This window comes from Dermacentor silvarum, chromosome 1 (assembly GCF_013339745.2).
Source record: "Dermacentor silvarum isolate Dsil-2018 chromosome 1, BIME_Dsil_1.4, whole genome shotgun sequence".
Lineage (NCBI taxonomy): Eukaryota > Metazoa > Arthropoda > Arachnida > Ixodida > Ixodidae > Dermacentor > Dermacentor silvarum.
In genome coordinates this window covers 431,727,289-431,747,997 of record NC_051154.1, presented here as the reverse complement: position 1 = coordinate 431,747,997, position 20,709 = coordinate 431,727,289, and the positions used below count along the sequence as shown (strand labels likewise).

The window sequence follows — 20,709 nt, the reverse complement described above, 5'->3', positions numbered from 1 at the left end:
ACCATAAATTCTCTTTCGGACCAACTTCAGTTGAACGTGCATCTAAAATTACTGGCAGAATGTGTGCTAAGTGTGATATGATTAATAATCTTGAAAGAACAGTACAGATGTGTCTTACTAATAAAAGAAGCAAACTGGTGTTTTCGTATAACATAAACGCTAACATAATCAAACAAGTAGATGAATATAAGTATTTAAGGATTACAATTAAACCCAGGCTAAAATGGACCACGCACATTGATAACATACTCGTATGCTCTGCAGCTCGTAAAATGTTAGGCTTCGTAAAACACAAATTAAGATCATCAAACAAACTAAGAAACAGCGCGTACAAAGCCATAGTAAGACCTTCTCTCAAGCACGCAGTTATTGTGTGGAACCCTCGCACAACGGTGGAAATAGAAAAAATAGAAAAAAATTCAACGGTTAGCGGCTCGTTTTATATATAACTCGTATAAACGCTGGGACTTCCCATCTGCTATGCTGCAGGAAGCAATGCTGGAAGGCTTAAAAGAACGCAGAAGAATTGGCAGAATGAAGTTTCTTAGCCGCTTATATTTTTCTAAACTAGGCATTCATCCCCATGAATACATATAACTAAACAGTCACAGGCATCAACACTATATTGAACCTAATTTTGCTCGCACGAATGTTTAAAAGTATCCATGTTTCCCCAATACAATCACAGATTGGAATGCATTGCCGCATGATTCTCTTCTCCTTGTCCCTGATTAGTGATTTGGACCATCAGAATGAATTGTCTGTGATGTGCTATATTGCTATTGTTGCGCCTTGCTCGTTTTCCTTTATGGCTTTTTGTTATGCGTGCAATATCTCGCTCAATTTTGTATAAGTATGCATCGTCCAGTTTTCTGTCTTTTTTAACACGAAAGTGTTTTATGCCGGGGTCCACCAAGACTTCACTGACGTATTTCCGTCACGGAAATACGTCAGCTTACAATGTACACGAACATAATACAAAGAAAGAAACCAGAAGAAAAAGTTCCACAAACATGCAAAATTTGCAAATCGAACCCACGACCTCTCGGTCCGCGACGATAGATCGCCGAGCGTTTAACCCATTGCGCCACAAACGCATTTGCAGAGAGCTACACAGACGCGCCTTATATATCTAACACTCCTCCGTGTACCCGCGCTCTTGCTCGGGGCGGTGCCGCCGCCTACGAGCAGAAAAGAGAAGTACTGCATTATGACACTAACGCGCACCGACAGTGAACGCTTCGGTGGTCTCAGCACTACGACGCCTCGATGCCAGCATTCGAAGGGACGCTGGCATCAAGAAGCACTACCAACGCCACCTAGGTGGCGTTCACCGTACTCAGCACAGCGGAGCGTGGCCTCCGCAATTAGCTCTGAAAATGTTTCTGAAGTTGATCGCGGAGGCTGCAATTACGACGCGCTGTACGCGCTGATTTGACTCGGTGACGATTCAGTTACGTGCTTTGTCTTGCGCGTTGTATTAGTGTGTCAGTTACGTGCTTCGTCTTTCGCGTTGTGCTAGCGTGTGCAGCGTAGTGCAGCTTCCATATGCACGACGGTTGCTCATGGTCATCGACGTTGGTAGTCGTGATGGAGGAGACGTGCCACCAGGCGTCAGCGTGGGTGCATCAACGCCTAAGGGCGCTTTAGCCACAAAACACCAATAGACATTATATATCAATGTGCAATAAACATTACACTACTTCTGTGAAGACACGTTTCACTTTCGTGTTCTATACCGATTCCTATATAAGAGGGATCAACCCATTTTTTCAATACGCGTGCTTTTTTCAAGGTCGAATATTTTTGTCCATTTTGTTTTCTGCCTCTCCTACTTGGACCCTATTCGGCCCGCAGTATGTGATAAAACAATAAAAATGAAACTTTGAATGGTGTTAAACTGCGACCCCACTGACAACGCGCCTCAAAAACGGGAGAGACAGACTTTCAGGAGGATATGTCATTTAGAGATACTCATATGTCTTTAACTGAATGTCCAGGCACTGCTATCCAGCTCGGCCCTCGACGACCAGCTCAAGCTGATCCAGAGAGCAGAGAAGATGGCAAGAGCCAGCGGAGCCCTGGACTAGGGGCCCCGACAATTATAGCAATGAATAGGTAGAAACGAACAAGTTTCAAGGCTTTTAAAGTCCGGTTACCCAACTGATGTGTTGGTGTCAGTAGCAGAGGGTGTCCTTCGACGCAAGAAAACCGGTGGTGGTTCTTCCAACGCAGATGCTAGGCCTCCTTTTCAGAAGCGTAATGTAGCAGTTATCCCTTATATCCATCAAGTGTCACACAATCTGAAGAAACTAGCTGCTCGGGACAATGTGCAAGTTGTTTTCTCAGCACCTAGCAAGCTGGGTAGGTTATGTAGGACTACTGACCCGACTGAGAAATTAAAGAAAAGCTGCAAAAAGCAACACAAGAATGTGTTCACTGAGTGCAGATCGGGCGTCGTTTATCGCATTCCGTTGAAGGGCGGCCGATGTTACGTTGGGCAGACGGGACGCTGCGTAAATGAACGGCTCAAGGAGCATAACTACAAAGTTAACAAAACGCCTTCAGATGGTTTTCTAGCTATTCATTGCCATACTTGTGGGTGTCTCCCTCTCTTTGACAAAACGCAGATAGTTGGAAGTAGTAGGTGTGAACTAACCCGTCTAATAATCGAGAGTGAGCAGATAAACTATCATGGTGACTCTTGTATTAGTAAGACTTCCCTAGTGTTGAGTGACAAGGAACTTGCTTTTTTGCGCATGTACAAGTGAATTTTCATTGCTGTTTGCACGCCCTGTTTTGTCACCCTGCTCCCCGCGAGCAATGTGGCTCACGTGGTCGGTGACGTACTTGCATGGCACTATATTGTTCGGCGTGGTCAAGGCAATAAACTTCATTGTTGTGAGTAGCGCCTGTGTGTTCGTGTCTCCATCTTTGTCCTCGTCCTTACTAAGCGCTGAAATACTGCCTTCATGATGAACCAACAAGCCCATCTTGCCACTCTGCGAATAAGAAAACTATACAATTACCATCCCTGCGGCTTTGCCAAGATTGCTTCCGTGGTATATACAAATTGCTTATAACAAATATAGCCAGAATGAAATTTTCGTGCACTTAGCCTTTAATCCAATTTCTCGAGAGCGCACCGAAGGCCTTGCTCACCCTCTTGACATTTAATTGCTGCTTCTAGAGACACGGCAATGCGTTCTGTAGGGCTCGCCATTCTTGTACATTTTCCTTGAGCAGAAGCGTCTAGAAGATTGCTTTCAATTTAAACCTGCTTCTGAACACGTTCGTGGAACACAAATAAAAAAACAGAGTGGTTTAGCTAGCATATTGTCATGACACCGCGCGGCCCTTCTGCCGCAGCTATGAGGCGTTAAGGAAGGACTGATGTGCATAAGAAAAACCCTTTTGTACACTGACATCGGACGAATCGGCACATTTGCGAAACGGCACATTTATTTAGGATACTTGGAGACTACAGAGATACATATATTCGACATTAAGAGGGTAGTTTTGAAGATGGAGATAAATCTGGCCAATTTAGAACGCACACGCGAAAATTGGAAAAAAGTACGAGCGTTCCTTTCCTCTTGTTTTTCAGTTGGTAGACTTGTATGCGTGGATGACGAGCATTATCTGTTCCTTGTAAGGGTCCCCGGTGGTGCTGTGTTTACGGACGAAGTCGAGTGTGAACTTCTTCAGTTCAGCTTTTTCAGCTTCCTCTAGCAGGGGGTAGACAGGGTTCAACAAGACGAAGAAATCTGAAAAGCCAAAACGCCATAAAATACAAAGTGAAATGTTCATATATGAGGTACCAGACATTTAAATTTTTTTTGTTATTTAAGGATGCAACATGGCACTAGACTGTAATAAAATATGTATTTTAGCGAAATGTTAAGCGATGCCAGTGCTGGATTGTCGAAGACTAGCATAGCCACCGATTCGATGATGCGACCATTGCTTCGAGGGCCGAAGTACAATGAGCCACACAGCGCCCGCTGGCGGCATTGTGCGGTGATAGAAGCGAGCTATACGATATCTCAGATGAGTAGGCCGGCGTGCAAATTCACCACATTCGACATCCTGTGCCACACCTCTGCCACACCTGTGCCTGTGCATTGCGAATACGTTAGAAGCATCGGCCGTGCCAAAGCATCGAAAGAACCTTCACCTAGAGACTATGGCTTACTTCCCAGAATACTGAACGTATGGCGTTTCGCCTCAGAGCCCTTGTTCCAGTTATCTACAACAGCATTCAGGTGATCGTGAATCCAGTTTTACTCACAGTGGTGCACTTACTGCATTTACCATAACATGAAACTCCCTAATATTGCCACAGGACAAGATATTTTAAAACAACAACAAGAACAACAAAACCAGTGTTTGTATAAGCTCGGAAAAAGCAGCTTGAGTCAGTTAGCCTGCCTGGTTTATGGTAATACTCGCCAGTCGGCATGTTGCATGTGTACATACGTATGGCAAATCAGTTTTGCGGAATCCATGAGGTGGAGGAAGGTTCATGAAAGGGAAAATTGTGATGCACCCGGCTGTCGTACGAAGCTTCAAAGGAAACCCGAACGGGTTTCTTAGACAAAAAGCTTCGCAGTTCAGCAAAAATTCGTAGCTCTTGTGCACACTTGTCTACCTGTCTGTCCATCAGTCCGTCCTTCCATCCCCCTGGCTGTGTCAGAGTTGACTTGCGAAAAAAAAAGCGCACTGCATGTATCTCACAGAGTGTCGTCACTTCGCACCGCACCGAAGATGCAGAAGCTAAAGGCAAGTGAAAAAATAGACAAACAATCGTAAACTTGTGTGACAGCCCAAGCTCCGGTGATGCAGTTTTCCCAATCTAAGCAGATACCAGCAGCTGGGTGAATTGTTGTTGCAACTACAGAGAGTTTCTTATCTTAAAAGGTAATGCGTGTTCCCGCGGAAAGTTTCCTCAGCCGTCGTGCAGCTTGCTCACCACCACCTCCTGTGACCGCGTACCAGAGCTGTTGCGCCTGCGGCTCTGAACGTGCGACCGATTACAATTACCCCACATCTCTCCAGAATGTTCTTCCGAAGACACACTTTATTCCTACCAATTCTTAGTTTGATTATAACACCAGTTCTGATAGAGCACTGTGTCCAGAAACACGTAGAACTGTAAAGCTCAATGAATAGAGGTAGCTTTTGACAATTCCTCTAAAAAAAACCACAAAGACCTTCGGCCGCTCGTCACCATTGACTTTGTCCCCATTGTCCTAAGGAGCCAGTGCCAGTGTCACATGGCACTGGCTCCGATAGTACATTCAATATAATTTTGCTTACATTTTGGGCGGACATTATCCAGCTCTTCGAGTGGCTATATATATATATATATATATATATATATATATATATATATATATAATTGCTTCCATATGTAATTCTGTCAGGATGAAGGTATGGGGAGATACAGAAAAAGACAGAAACACCCGCCTAACGAATTATGCTGTGCCCATAACCCAGCGATAGTAAATTAACGGGCAGATCTACTAAGATCAAGTAGCAATTGCGTTAATGTGAAAGCGGTAAAAAGCAAAAAAAAAACATTTCATCCGAGTCAAATGAACGCGGTTTGCCAGACAGTGTGAGCAGCGTATTTGCAATTTCTAGATAGCTTCCCCTAATGAGGCTAGCTTCCCCTTTATTTACATTAAAACAAAATGCACTACTGCGGAAATAACCGATAGGATGGCTGTGATGACGACCGCGTGACGATGACGGCATAACGGCAGCGTGATCGCGAATACGGCACGATCACGACATAACGATAAAGGCACGACGGCGTGACGAAGATGGCACAACGACAATCATGTGCCAATGAAGGCATAACGAAGACCACGTGACGACAGCCTGGCGACGATGGCAGGGCGACGACTATAGAAGACGACGACGGCGCACGCATCGGTTGACGACAGCGAGTCAACCAATCCGGTTGCGCCTATATGATCCTATATTGTTTGCACTCTCTCTCCTTTTTCCGCATTGTCGGCGCGCCGCTTGGCGGGAGAGCCGCTCAATATTCTCTTAAAGCTAAAGCGTGATAAGGTACCGTAGACGGCAAAAGGAAGAGGAGATGCAAGAGGAAGGGGAGATGAGGGAATAAAAGAAGAAGAAAAATGAGATAGTTCACTCACACAGTAATTTGGGCATGGTGCCTATAAGTGTCTTTTCAGGTCCGTTGATTTTAAAAGGGTTATTAGAGCACGCGTAGGTTACCCGGTTGATCATGCATGCTTTATTATTAACTGCAGTTGCGACAACCATGAAACCTCTCCCAGTGTGGTAATGCACGGATGTGGCCCTTACCGCTGGGTGTAGCCTTTACAAATTCACACACCTTCTTTGGAATGTCTAACTCCCCTATATGCGACTACTGTCACTCATCTGTCACAAGCCGCTTTGACGCCCAATGTCAGTCTCTTCGGAGCGCGCTCAGCCGATTGGATGGTCGGCTCTTTACACAGGCAAAGTTCCTGGGTGCGTGGTGGTCATGAATGGGCGCGCCTGTTTTACGTACCTGGAGATATGTCGCGGCTCAGCTTCATGATGGCCTTGGTACGAAACACTTCGCAAGCAAGCGGAATGAGGTTTGTCGCGCTCACAATGCTGGCCAGGTGCGAGCGCAGAGACCTAATGTCCTTCATTCCAGCGGTCTCTGGGATGTAAGGTTTTAACCTCTGTTGGAAAAAAGAAAGGATTGAACATAAACTTCACATTTTCGGCAGGTGTGAGCTTATTTCGTGGTATATGCGTTCCTGCAACCGAACCGAGTGGTGCCGCTGCGCCAAACGCGACAATCATGTCCTCATAGCATGTCAGGAGCGCTTATGGGGCAAGGAATAATACAAGTCGTTCACACGACAGTTGAAAGCATCAAACAATACGTTGCGAATTGTCCTAGAGAAGCCAGTAATAGTTATTGTTTTAATAATGCTTTATGAACCCAACACCGAGTCATGTTGCCGAAAGCGGCCTGGATTTGTATATGCCGTTGGCGTAAATTCGAAAGTAACCAATGAATCAATTGATCGATGGTTATCCAAGCTCCCCAGTAACCACGTAAAAGTTTGAATACTGACACATGGGTACAGTAATAAAAATTATGTTGAAAACAACTGCAAAGTAATTAAAAACGAACAAAAAGTAAAACACGTACAAGGGAACATATTTGGGAATCAATCAATCAATCAATCAATCATGTTTATTTAACGTGCCCAGGAACAACCCTAAGGTATGAGTGCTGGCGCACGCATACATTACAAACCAAAAAAAGACACTCAGGGAAAAATCATTAAACAATAAATGAATAAAAATAAAAATTGTGAAAAGAAGAGAGTACCGACAACAAAGCGCAAAGTAAATACAAAAGAAAAAGGAGGAGAAGGGCACTTGAACAATACATGATATTATAATACCAGGCAAAGCTCGGAAAAGAACGATGACAAGGAGTTATGAAAGATATCAAGTTCACGAAAGTAAGCGTTATAAAGATTCTGTATTCTGTGGACAGTTGAGTGTTCGTGATGACAGGCAGGAACATAGAAAGGTCTATGTTCTCTGGTGATCTTGCGTGGGATGCGGAACATGACACAGCTGAGAAGTTCGGGACACGTGAGGTTACCGTGAAGGAGTTTAAAGAGAAACAGAAGGTCAGCGCGATTACGTCGGTCGCGAAGTGAAGGCAATGACAATCCAACAGTGCTAGTACAGGGTGCAATGTCCAGGTTTGCAAAGCGGTGATTATATATGCTTAGAAACTTTTTCTGGACATGATCTATAATGTCACTGTTGGATCTAGAAGAGCTGTTCCAGACGACCGACGCATATTCGAGTTGAGGAAGACAGATGGTTGTGTATAATTTGCGGAACGGTGTAGGAGACTTGAATTCCCGCGATAGTCTGCATACAGAACCAAGAGAGCGCATACCCCGCATTGCAACACGTTTAGTGTGGTAATAATAATAATAATAATAATAATAATAATAATAATAATAATAATAATAATAATAATAATAATGTATTTATTGCCACAACAGGTATACAGAGTTATCATCAGGCCTGTCTAAGCCAACAAGGGCGTGTGGGACATGGCCCGGCAGATTTGGCAAGGCAACACAAAAATAGGAGAACATTCAGAGATCAAAGAAAAGTAACGCGGTTACGTAAAGTGCGCGCGACATTACATTTGGATGTGCAAATTTATTACAACAGTACATAGAGTTCAAGCTTTACCCATAACGAAAACCTAAAAACTAACAAACACACAAACTGCAAGATTCAACTCTTTAAAACAATTGCCACATAAACGTTACATAAGGTAAGACGGTACATCTAGTGTGGATATGGAACAGATTTAACCTAAAAAGTGCGGATCATGTTTTTCAGTAATCTTTTCGAAGTTGCCGAGAAAATATCCTCCCGTAAATTGTTAAACAGGTTAGGAACGTACACACATCGTCGTGCCTCACCATATCTCGTTGAGGAACGAGGCACAGTAAAACGCAAACCCGAACGGAGCATGCGTGCAGCTTTATGCTCAACTTTGAAATCAGAGTCCCAAAAATGACGTAGCACCACTGTTTGAACAACGCGCGGAACGAAGGAAGACTTACGGCGGTAAATATATTTTCCGATGAAAGTAAAGGCGAGTTAAGCGCTACACCAAGGTCGATCCACATAGGTCGCGAAGCTTCGGGCGAAAAGCGGTTCAGAACCAATTGTCACCGACATCAACAAGGGTGGTTATGGAAGCGGCGATTGAAGCGCGACTATATTTGGAGGGAATAAACACTGGGAAAGAAAAAAGCGTTTTTAAATTAAAGCGAGACGCAGTTAGATTCATTCAACGAAAATAAAATTCCTAATTCATTTTATATACGCATGGCGAGAAAGGATACAACTGTATTTTACTAGATCATTATCAATAAATATTTTTTTTCAGGGCCCACCGTGAGAGCGCCCATCGATAGCGGCGGGCGTTGACGCCGCTATCACTTGCAATGGCATGCAACTCTTGGAGTGCGTGGAAAGGCGCGCTCGTAAAGTTCACCTGTTACACTACGCCCCCCTCACATGTGTTGTGTTGCATGTCGACGTTTGTCTGAATTAGGTGACGCGGGTAGTTTTATTGTTTCTTAACCTGTGCAGTCAAAAGTAGCGAGTTGCGACCATCAGATACTTGTTTATTTTAGTTGTTTTCGTGCGACAGCGCTGGCCGACGGGCTTGGCGTCCGACGAAAGGACGAGCACTCACGCAATCTACGCCCAAAGCGTTCGTCGGCCTCCAAAGAAAGTATATTCTGTGCAGCGATGCGATTTCGACACCCGTACGGTTTTTCCGGCATCGCTTTTCGCGCTGAAAACTCGGAACGCCCATGAAGTCGAATGGCGGGGCATTTGAATATACAGCTCTAATGGCAGGCCTCCGAAAACAAATTTCGCGCCTATGAGAACAAAATGACGTCACTTCTTTTTTCACGGATATGACGTCAAATTATTTTTTCTTCCGCCGGAAGTGTTCCCTCCTCACACAGATGGCGCTAAGCCCCATGAACCGCCGGTAAGCAACCATGTTTTGAACGTATGGGCTTCTATGGAAGCTTCGCTACCAGGTATATTTACCTTGGCTACACTTTGGAGCATGTTTTTTAAAGGGCGTCCACCCGGCTCTCCCAGCGCGCAGAACAGAAGGCAAAAATTGTGATGCCGTACCTTAATATTCCATACGCAAGATCGCGCACACTTTTTTTACAGAAAAGGGAAGTATACTTTTACAGTGATAAAGTACCCAGGCAACTCTTCAGAATTTACAACATACATACGCTAAATGGGTTTCACACGAAAGGTTTGAGTCAAAGAATACACCCATGTACTTTATTGACTGCCCATACTCCACTGGAGGAAAACTACATGGCCAACATACCTTAAGGTGCAAATAAATATGTTCATCTATCGACGTTATCTTCAAAGGATTTCTGAAACAAATCAGCTTCGTTTTTGAATTATTGATTACAAGACAATTTAGAAAACCAATCAATTACATTATAGACATCTTTTTGTAGCATATTGATCGCCGATTTATAGCATAAATGCTTTGCCAGCAGTACGGTGCCATCGGCGTCTTGAAAAATTGCGCATTTTGAAACAGTGGCCGCAAGGTCATACATGAAAATGTTAAAAAGTAGCGGAGATATACTAGACCCTCGAGGGACCTCGGCTTTGATAGGCAAGATAGAGCTAGTGATGGCCTAATACCACTGTTTGTGATCGATTCGACAGATAACATTTAAGGATGTCATAAAAAGGCCCCCGCAAGCCCAATAAACTTAATTTCTTCAACAGAATGGAACCGCGCCCGCGGCGGGTGCCCAGACCCACTAAAAGTACGCCGGACTCAAATCTTATCGATTTGATATTAAAGTTTACGTTCTTCTTCTTCTTCTTCTTCAACAAAATGTCGTGATTAACTGTCTGAAAGGCTTTACTAAGATCCAGGAATAACCCAATCCTAAACAAATTTTGGTTGAACGCGGAAAATATTTCATCAGAAAAGGACTCTAAAAGTAATGCAGTACCTTTACCAGCTACAAATCCAAACTGATGAGAGGACAAAATCGAGAACTTGTCAATGAAGGAAAGCATTACTTCCAACAGAAACTTTCCTAACACTTGGGACAGTATATATAGGCAACATAGATATAGGCCTATGGTTTTCAATTACGTCCTTTTTACCTCTTTTGTGAAGTGGCTTGACTAAAGCAGTTTTTTAGCTTATCAGGGGTAGAAGTATCGTCAAAAAACCCGTTCAGCAAAAAAAATTAAATTATGGGGTTTTACGTGCCAAAACCAGTTCTGATGATGAGACACGCCGTAGTGGGGGACTCCGGAAATTTGGACCACCTGGGGTTCTTTAACGTGCACCTAAATCTAAGTACACGGGTGTTTTTCGCATTTCGCCCCCATCGAAATGCGGCCGCCGTGGCCGGGATTCGATCCCGCGACCTCGTGCTCAGCAGCCCAAAACCATAGCCACTGAGCAACCACGGCGGGCCCCGTTCAGCATAAAAAGAAGAATGCCTGACAGTACCTCAAAGTTTCTTTGAAGCATGCGCGCTGAAAGGCCATCAAAACCGGGTGGTTTATTCTGTCTGAAACTGAAAATAATCCTACGTAGATCATGTTCTGATAGCTTCGGCAGGAAGGCGGGAGCAGATACAGATTTTTGGAGCCTGCAGTCCAACGCATGCCCGTAAGCTGCTCCATCGGACGAACGAGCTAAGTGACCGTTAAATTTAATAGCGGTTGTTGCAGGGTCATTCGAAAATGAATCAGTAGCAGTGCTCCGGTCTTCTTTACCTCGAAGGCGATTTATTAAAGACCATGTCTTTGCCGGGTTTCTGAAGGATAGATTAATTGGTTGTAAAAAAAATACTGTCGTTTTGATAATCTAATACGGGCAACTACCTACTGGTTCTAGCTGCTGTGTACTCTGCCCGAAGTGTTTTATTTTGAGGGGAACGTTTCGAACGTTCGTAGTTTGCACAGTTTGCAAAATCAGAGCCCAGAAGCATGGCAGGCCAAGCGCTGAGAAGGTGCTAGGATTTGTGATTGACGGAGTGTTGTAGGCTATGTTTTTTGCATATTTTTTAACAAAGAATCAACACGATTTTGCCATCGGGGGGGGGGGGAGGGGAGGGGGCAAAACGCATAAACGGTAATCCCATATCGAAGAGTGCTGTAGACCAAGGCAAGCGCAATAGTTTCTTTTTTTTTTACTTGAAACGGGACGATAGATTTAATGTGAAAGAAAAACCAAGCACCACTTCTAAGCTTATCGCAAATATGTGATAGTTGACTATGCCATGCCATATCGCTGTCGAAGAATACTCCCAGGTATTTTACCGAGTTCACGTAGTTGACTGGCACGCATCGACAGGGATGACAGTTGTGACTGTGCAGAAAAATTGGTACGTCTATTGCAGTAAGTTTTAAAGGGGACCTCAAGCAAACGACTTGGGTTTTTGAGCCGTTAACCTTTAAAAAGTTATCAGCGAACCAAATTATTGTCTTTTCCACATTGTTCTGAGGAGTCGAGATAGCCATGTCGTATGAAAAATGTTTTGAGAGCAACGCAGTGTCGTCAGCGTATTTAAACACCAAACATTTTGAAACAACTTGAGATAAATCATTGATGAATATATTGAAAAGTAAAGGTGATAGAATAGAACCTTGAGGAACTCCGGCCTTAAGTGGAAGCTTACGAGTTGCATTATCATTTCCTCTACGACAACTACTTGCGACCATTCTGCGAGAAAGTTTTTGAGGACATCGTAAAATGGACACCTAAAACACTGGAATATAAAATTGTAATATAATCCCGTTATGAACGTGAATAATAATAGTAATAATAATAATAATAATAATAATAATAATAATTATTATTATTATTATTATTATTATTATTATTATTATTATTATTATTATTATTATTAGACGTCCGTACTAGAATACAGACGTCCGTAGTACGGACGTCTGCATTCTGTGCTCCCAGCCTTTCTACGGAAAACAGTAGTTTCATCGCTGTATTTCGTGCGAAAAACGTGCACACGTTAAGTGTATTGCATGGCCCGACGAGGACCTTGAGCTTCTGAAGTCTGGTGAGAAAGCTTTCACGTGTAACCTGTGCCAGAACGCCGACCACGCCGACATTCCAGAGGCTAGGCCTAGCGATCCCAACACGCCCGCTGCTTCCCCATCGGCGACCCCTCCACAGGGCCCCGCTCTCGTCGGGACCGGTTTGGAGGCGGTTGGTGACATGGCGGCCCTCCGTGGCCTTCTGCTTCAGGCGCTCGAGGGAATATCCTTCCTCAGCGATGAGGTGGCGCGGCTGCGGAGTGACAACGAGCGTCTGCACAGGGTAAACGCGCTGGTATCCGCTCAGCAGGCCGAGACTATAGGTGCGCTACAGGTCGAGGTGCGTTCCCTGCGTGATGCGCTTGGCAAACCGTCTCCCATTTCTCCTACTGTGATGCCGCCCATTTCTCCTACTGTGCTGCCGCTTCACCCGTCCAAGAAAACCTATGCTGCGACCGTCCAGACTGCTTCGCCGAGTGCTGTCACCGCTGACCATCTCTCCAAGGCAACTCGGAGTGAACGTCGGCCTGCTTGTTTTGGAGCTGGGGAGAGAAAGGCAATATCTGTAGCGAAACGCGCCCCGCGACCGAAAGCCATTTTTGTGTCCAGGCTTTCTCAAAATACGACGTCTGCGGATCTGAATGCTCACCTGTCAAACGTCGGAGCACCACCAATCGCCTGCAAACGCCTGAAGACGAGGCATAATTCGTATGCCTCATTTCTCGTCTGCGCTGATGAAGCCATCGACGATGAAGCTCTTAAGCGCCTTAACGACCCGTCTATGTGGCCAATGGGGTGCCTGTTCAAGCCGTTCCGTGGGGTGCTACACGACGGTATGCTTCATGCTTCAGAGAAGACCCCAAACGATCAAAGTGGTGTGTAATCAGGACATTTTCTACCAAAACGTTCGTGGACTTCGCACCAAGGCACGTGAATTTTTCGCCAATGTCATTTCGTCTTCCTTTCCTATTTTTGTTATTTCCGAAACTTGGATCTGCAGTGAAATTTCCTCCTCAGACTTTTTTCCGCCACATTATAACGTCTTTCGCAGTGACCGGGACTTCAGTGGAGTTAAGCAAAAAGGTGGTGGCGTACTTATTGCCGTTGACAGCTCACTGACATGTGTAAGGCGCAGCTACATAGAAAGTGTACAGGAATCGATTTGGCTTGAAGTCAGCCTAGCGCGCTGTGAAAAATTGTTAATCGGAACTTTCTACGTTCCACCGAATATTTCTCCTGCTTTGTTTGATCAGGTCATCTCTTCTATTAAAAATGTCTTATCCTCCCATCGCAAACACAGAGTAATCCTTCTTGGTGATTTTAACACACCAGGAATTGATTGGAACACGCTTACATATTCTCATTATAATCATTACATAGAAAATAAATGCAGCCTGTTGTTAGACTTTATGTCCTTCTGTTCTCTTCAGCAGCACAATTTGATCGCCAATTCCTGTGGCAATGTTTTAGACCTTTGCCTCTCTAATGCTCAAGCTATAGATGTTTCCTGTTCTGACATTTCCCTTGTCCGTCCCGGTAAGTTTCACCCCTCACTTAAGATAACTGCCTCTGTGTCAGCCTTGAAGCAGAGCTTCTCGACTGGCCTTAATGAATCTTCTCGATTTGCTTTCACGCGGGGTGATTATGTTGGCTTGTATGACTTCTTGTCCACCAGAGATTGGTCCCTGGTCACAGATAAAACTAATGTTGATGACCAAATAGATCAGTTTGCAGAGCTTGTTTTGAGCGGTATGCGCCAATACATTCCTCAGTACAGTCCTAGGCACTCTAAATATCCCAATTGGTTCTCATCTGAACTTATAACTGCCCTAAAGCGTAAAGATCGCGCGCACCGTAAATCCAGAATTCCTGTGCCTAATGAGTGGAGAGAAGAATTCCGATTTTTTCGAACTCTCTGCAAACGCCTCTATAAGCGGGATCATGAAGCATATATTGCATTCTTGGAAAAGAGCGCCTCCGACCGGCCGGCGGAATTTTGGAAGTATATCCGCAAGCGTACCAGTAATCGCGGGGAGTGTTTTCGCCTGCTCGACTCTAGTGGAGTAGAAGTCCAATCAGTCGCGGATTGTTTTGCTGCCCATTTCTCTTCCTTCAGGTTTGAACGCTGGTGTCAGTCAGCAGCACACAACGGCTCCTACATCTAGTCCTGCGTTGTTTGATGCAAAGCTGATCATCGAATGCCTTAAGCGCTTGAAGCCTTCCCTATCTTGCGGTCCTGATGGCATCCCTTCCGCAATCTTAAAAGCGTACGGCGGTATATTTGGCCCAGTAATGACATCTATATTTAATAGCTCTCTGAATACTTACACCTTCCCTCACATGTGGAAAACTGCTCGTGTTTTTCCTGTATTTAAGTCTGGCTGTAAAACCGATGTCTCAAATTATCGCCCGATTTCTCTTCTGTGTGCCACGTCTAAGGTTTTTGAGCTTGCTCTTCACAAAGTATTGTCTTGTACTGTGAAGAACACATTGATTCCGAATCAGCATGGATTCCTCACCGGCCGCTCTACTATCACAAATCTCGCAAGCTTCATGACACATATCTCGGCGCCGGTACTTCAAAGGGGGCAAGTAGACACCATATATTGCGACCTCAGTAAAGCTTTTGATGTGGTAAGCCACTCACTGCTTCTCATCAAGCTTACGCACTTTGGTGTTGACTCGTCAATTGTAAATCTATTGCGGAGTTATCTTATTGGTAGATCATGTTTCGTTAACGTCAACGGCCAAACGTCTTCATCGTACATGGTAACCAGCGGCGTTCCTCAAGGATCAGTGTTAGGACCACTCCTTTTTTTAATTTTTATTAATGACGTTCTTTCCGCCATTCGGCATTCTTAATTCCTCCTATATGCCGATGACATAAAGATCTTTAAGGCAATTCACACTGTTGATGACTGTCGCATCCTGCAGTCTGACCTGCTTTCTTTTTCTAAATGGTGCACAGATAATTACCTCACCTTGAATACTGCTAAGACCAAAGTCATGACTTTCACCCGCAAAACAGCAAGCATTTCTTTTTCTTATTGAGTAGATATTGTAGCATTTGTGTAAGGTCCGTGAAATCAATGATCTCGGTGTACTGTTTGATACAACCTTACACATTTCAGCTCACACTAAACGCGTTGCAATGCGGGGCATGCGCAGTCTTGGCTTGGTTTGCAGACTGTCGAGAGAATTCAATTTTTCTACACCGTTCCGTAAGTTGTACACACCATTAATACGCGTCGGTCGTCTGGAACAGCAGTTCTAGATCCAACAGTGACATTATAGATCGGGTGCAGAAAAAGTTTCTAAGCATATATCATCACCGCTTTGCTAACACGGACTCTGGGCCCTGCTCTAGCAGTGTTGGATTACAGCCATTGCCCTTACTTCGCTGCCGACGTAATCGCGCTGACCTGCTTTTTCTTTTCAAAATCCTTCACGATATCCTCATGTGCCCCGAACTCCTCAGTTGTATCAAGTTTCGTATTCTGCGCAAGATCACTAGAGAACACGGACCTTTCTATGTTGCGGCCTGTCAGCACCAACACTCAACCGTCTACAGAATACAGAGTCTTTATAACGCCCAATTCTATGACCTTGATATTTTTCACAACTCTCTGTCTTTGTTGTGCTCGGAGATTTTCGTTGCTTTGTCTTAGTTTCACATATTGTTGAACTTCCCGTCTCCTCCTTTTTCTTATTTATGCATTTTGCGCTTACGGTTACATGTATGTACACTTTTCTTTTCGAGATTGATATTTTTATTCATAGTTTTTTTTTACTGACATCCCCCTGCTGTATTTCTTTTTCTATGTATACATGCGCCAGCACCTAGACCTCACGGTTGTTCCTGGGCACGATTAATAAATGATTGATTGATTGATTATTTATAATTTTTTCGCAGTGAACTGAAGTAAAGCTTGAATACCCTGTTTTCTTGCGTCGTAATATTGCGATGCCGGTTGCCGAAAGAATGAATACCAAACAGTCACTGCAATAGTAGCACTTGAAAGTAGCTTTTTCCCCGAATGCACATACTCGATGAGGCTGAATAAAGTCCGACCCACATGGAGCGATTTTATTGCGAAAAACTGGCGAACGACGGCCGGCGTCTGTTCACCTTCGATCAAGGCGGGCTACATATGTTCGCAGGTGGTCAACCGCTCGCCGGAATCGTGCCCAGACGAAGTTCGCCGTGAAGGTTCGCTCCATGTGGGCCGAGTTTTACTCGACTCTCAGCTGTACCTCACCTCCGCCATTCAACTTCTCGAGTACTCACGTCCGAGTACTTCGCCCACCGCGGCTGAGTCATCATGGCCTTGAAGATGTCAAACAGCACTATGTTGTCCGAGAACACGAGGAAGCACTCCCCGCCAGGTGCCATTAGCGTCTCGATATTCCTCATGGCGCTACGCTGGTCGGCCGTCCAGTGTATCGCCAGGAACGAGTAGACCCTTTGGAAACGTCCGTGCTCACGTACAAATCGAGCGACGTCGACTTCAGCCGCCAGGTCTAGGGTTCTATACTCTATCCGCGGGTCAGCCCTGTGCTCTCGCGCAAAGTCCAGCATGGCCTCGGAGTTGTCGACCGCCACGAGCCTCTGGCACCGGGACGGCAGACGGGGCAACAGCTGCTTCAGCGTGAAACTGCATGACGGTGCATTTTGTTAACCACATAAAGGGCCACTAAACGTTACACTGAAATATGCGTGACGCTGTGTTCTCTCACACCTCATGCGTTACCAAGAGCCAATCGGCACTTTTCAAATTTGTTGACGCCTGAACCTTTCCACTTAGTGAACACTCGGGAAAAACGTATACACGATTCGGGCGGCTTTAATTGAGAGCTGGGTCGCCACTAGAGTTTACTTGAGATACGATAAATACTTATTTTACGATGAGAATGCCTATTGTTGCTTAAAAACTAGAACCGCCACACGTGCCTTCAGCACTGTGTTTGGGAGCAGTATGTGATCATATGGCACATTATTAAAAAAAAGCGGCGGCCGAAATTGGACCGTTTTCTTGTTCCAGTGGCACTGTATCCTGGCACTTCAATAGTGTGTTCGCTGAGCGCTTGTTGTCTGCTCCGCTCAGAGCGGCGTATGCTAGCAAATGCCACACAACCGCTTAGCGGGAACGCTATTGCGCTTGCGCACAAAGCTCATACCGGCAGCGGAATGAAGACCGCATCCCTCGCTCCGCTACAAAGCCGGCTGAGCGGAGCGTGACAGCGTATCTACTTGGCCTCATCGTCGTTTTGCAGCCGAGTTAATAGCGCGTCGCTCGCGTCTCGGCAAGGCGCGCTCATCAAATGCGAAATCTACGCAGTTCCCTGCAGTATAACAGAGCGTGAAATCTGATGGCATATTCTAGTGGTCGTTTCAGAGCTCTCTGGCCGTGCCAGAAAAGTGATGGAAAACAACTTTAAAGCTGTATTACGACAACAACCGGGTATGTAAGTGATGATCCTGCTTCGTTATCATCAGAGGAACACGTTTATGCAAACGGTAACGCTTGGTAACCGTTTTACATGACCTTTCAAACGCTACCAGAGCGCTCTAACACGACCACCCGAATATGCCATGGGTCTAAGCGGCGCTCTGCTAAAACTGTCTAATAATAAATGTGGGCACAATCTGCGGCTTTAATAGTTGGATTTTACACTCCTAGGGGGCACTTTGGACTATGCATTATTGACGCCATGCAGGAGTCCGGCGTAATGTTTGGACTATTGCGGTTCTTTAACTTTCGCCTAACACTAAGTACATGGGTGTTTTTTGCATTACGCATATGTTATAACGTGGCCGCAAAATCCGAGAATCGTGCCGGTGACTTCGTTCTCAGCTGCAGAGCGGCAAACAACTGAGCCGACGCGGCGTGCATGTGTCGACCGTACTCCTTATTGTATGGTCCATGTAATTAAGCCACATGTCTACTGCACAATGTACTGTGGCGTCCGCTCGCTGTTGATGAACAATTTCTCCGGAGGCCTCGAGTTACAAAAAAAATATCGCAGTTTCGCCCGAAAGGCAAAGCATCGATTGCCAGAGAAAACTTGTAGACAGCTATACGAAGTAAGTATAGTAGTTTTATCGGCCGTGTAAACTTGTAAACATAGGCATACTAACTAGATTAAGAAGCATGTTGTCGCGCGCGCACAAGCAAGCATGAACGATCTCACTCGATGGCCGCAGAAACTCTCTGTCGAAACGCTGTTGTAACTAAGCGCAGCAGCAGCGCGCGAATTGACCTTCGTCCCGCCACTCGCAGCAACGCGAACTAAGCCGCGAAAACAGAGAAGGGGGAAGGACTCTGCCCTCGCCGCAGATGGCATTCAAAGTACAGCAGCCCAGGCGGGAGCGCGCAGCGTAATACGAGGCATCCCCCTCCCTACCCTCCCCCCAGAGCAGGACTTGTTGCTAGGCTAGATGGTTCATCCGGAGCCTTAATGCACGGCGGGCGCGCGCGCTCCCTTGGGTGGTGCGGAGTAAAACGCCCTCCCCTCTCCCTACCCTCCCTGCAGAGCGTTGCACGCGATTGAAAGACGGCGCGCTTCCTTCCCGCTTCGCTTGCGTGCGGGAAACTGAGCCGCGATCGCCGGCTCACCCTCGCACGCTTTCACTCGCACATGGAGCATACGGCGCGCGGCGACGATTTTATTGCCCGTGGAATTTATACGGAACCACACAGCGACGGCGACGCTGACGCCAGAAATGAGCCTGGAGTCTCTATGTAATTGCTATCACAATAATAAAACTATGGAAACGTATGCAGGGAAGAGGGTGCAAAGCATGCGTCGTACGTTCCGGGTCCGCAGCCAACGTCGATGAACTGGCACCGAGGCTGCTGCTGCTGCCCGCCGGCCTCCGCTGCGGCGTCAGGAAGGTCGTCGTCGCGTAGGAATGCGTGGTCGAAGGATTCTAATATGGCAGCCATGGTAGCCTCGGTTGTTTCGGCCGCTTCTTCGTAGATTTGGACGCTTCTGACCGCAGCGAATCTGGCAGACTTGCCTTTGGCGGAGATCGCGCTGCCGTCGGCGCTGGTATTTACTGCGGTTGCACTCATCCTGCAATGAGAGTCATTTATGAAAATGCAGACTTGGAAATTGTGATTAGCTGCTTGATGAAAATTGACATTATGACATACTCATATCGCTCGTAGGGAAATGAGCGAGCACTATACGCCTATCTAACGTGGCATGCGGCGGAAAAGGACCGACCGTATATATTGCAGTCAGCCTGATTAGCGACGGCTTTTTGCCTAAGGATTTAAGTAAGGACTAAAATACACAGTGCCTGACGGACGAGATCAGTCAGTGCCAAATTGCTGCAGGCATGGAGTTACTATACCGACTATACAGGTAAAGCTGGACATGAAACTAGCTGGGACGTGGGGCAAATCGTTGTATTATTTCTATATTTCAGGAAAGCCTTTGACAAGGTGTCGGATGGGAAACTTTTTTTAAGCTTGAATCCACAGGTTTGCAAAATTATATCGTTAAATGGGTAGAGGCCTATCTAAAGTATAGGAAACAATTTGTTGAAATTGATGGCTGCGCTTCTGACATGCTTCCTGTAATCTCCCGTGTACCACAGGGGAGCCTTTCTGGGGCGATGGCTGTTTTTGATTTATATAAATGATTTACCCGCAGTAGTGTCTACCATTGTAACGATTAAACTCTTCGCAGATGATTGTACTATTTATAAGGAAGTGTTGTGTGATGAAGACCATTAGGTAATGCAGGATTCCTTGTTGTCAGTTGAGCGGTAGGGTCGAGAACGATATATGGAAATAAATGTTGATAAAACTGCCGTTTTAAGAGTTACACGCAAAAAACATCCTAGTGCTTTTATCTATTAAATTATACATATTAAACCGCCCAGATAAGCAGAGATAAGTATTTGGGTGCTCACCAGTAGCCTCTCCTGGTGAACCCACACGAAATAAGTGTGTTCTTCAGCTTTCGCGAAGTTGTGCTTCTAAGAAGAATATTAAACAAGGCAGCTAGTAAGGTTAAGTTGTTGGCGCA

General features: G+C 45.4%; 1 protein-coding gene across 1 annotated transcript in view; it reads right to left on the bottom strand.

Annotated features, from left to right (window-relative positions):
• Positions 1-3,460: 3,460 nt before the first annotated feature.
• Positions 3,461-20,709, bottom strand: part of LOC125942584 (trans-aconitate 2-methyltransferase-like) — a 33,193-nt gene continuing 15,944 nt past the window's right edge. The window contains exons 2-5 of the mRNA XM_049660773.1: positions 19,483-19,746; positions 16,958-17,324; positions 6,554-6,713; positions 3,461-3,767 (exon numbers count right to left, since the gene is read on the bottom strand). Of these exons, the coding sequence (XP_049516730.1) occupies positions 3,604-3,767; positions 6,554-6,713; positions 16,958-17,324; positions 19,483-19,745 (954 nt within the window). The 5' untranslated portion in view covers position 19,746 and the 3' untranslated portion in view covers positions 3,461-3,603. The remainder of the gene's footprint in view (positions 3,768-6,553; positions 6,714-16,957; positions 17,325-19,482; positions 19,747-20,709) is intronic.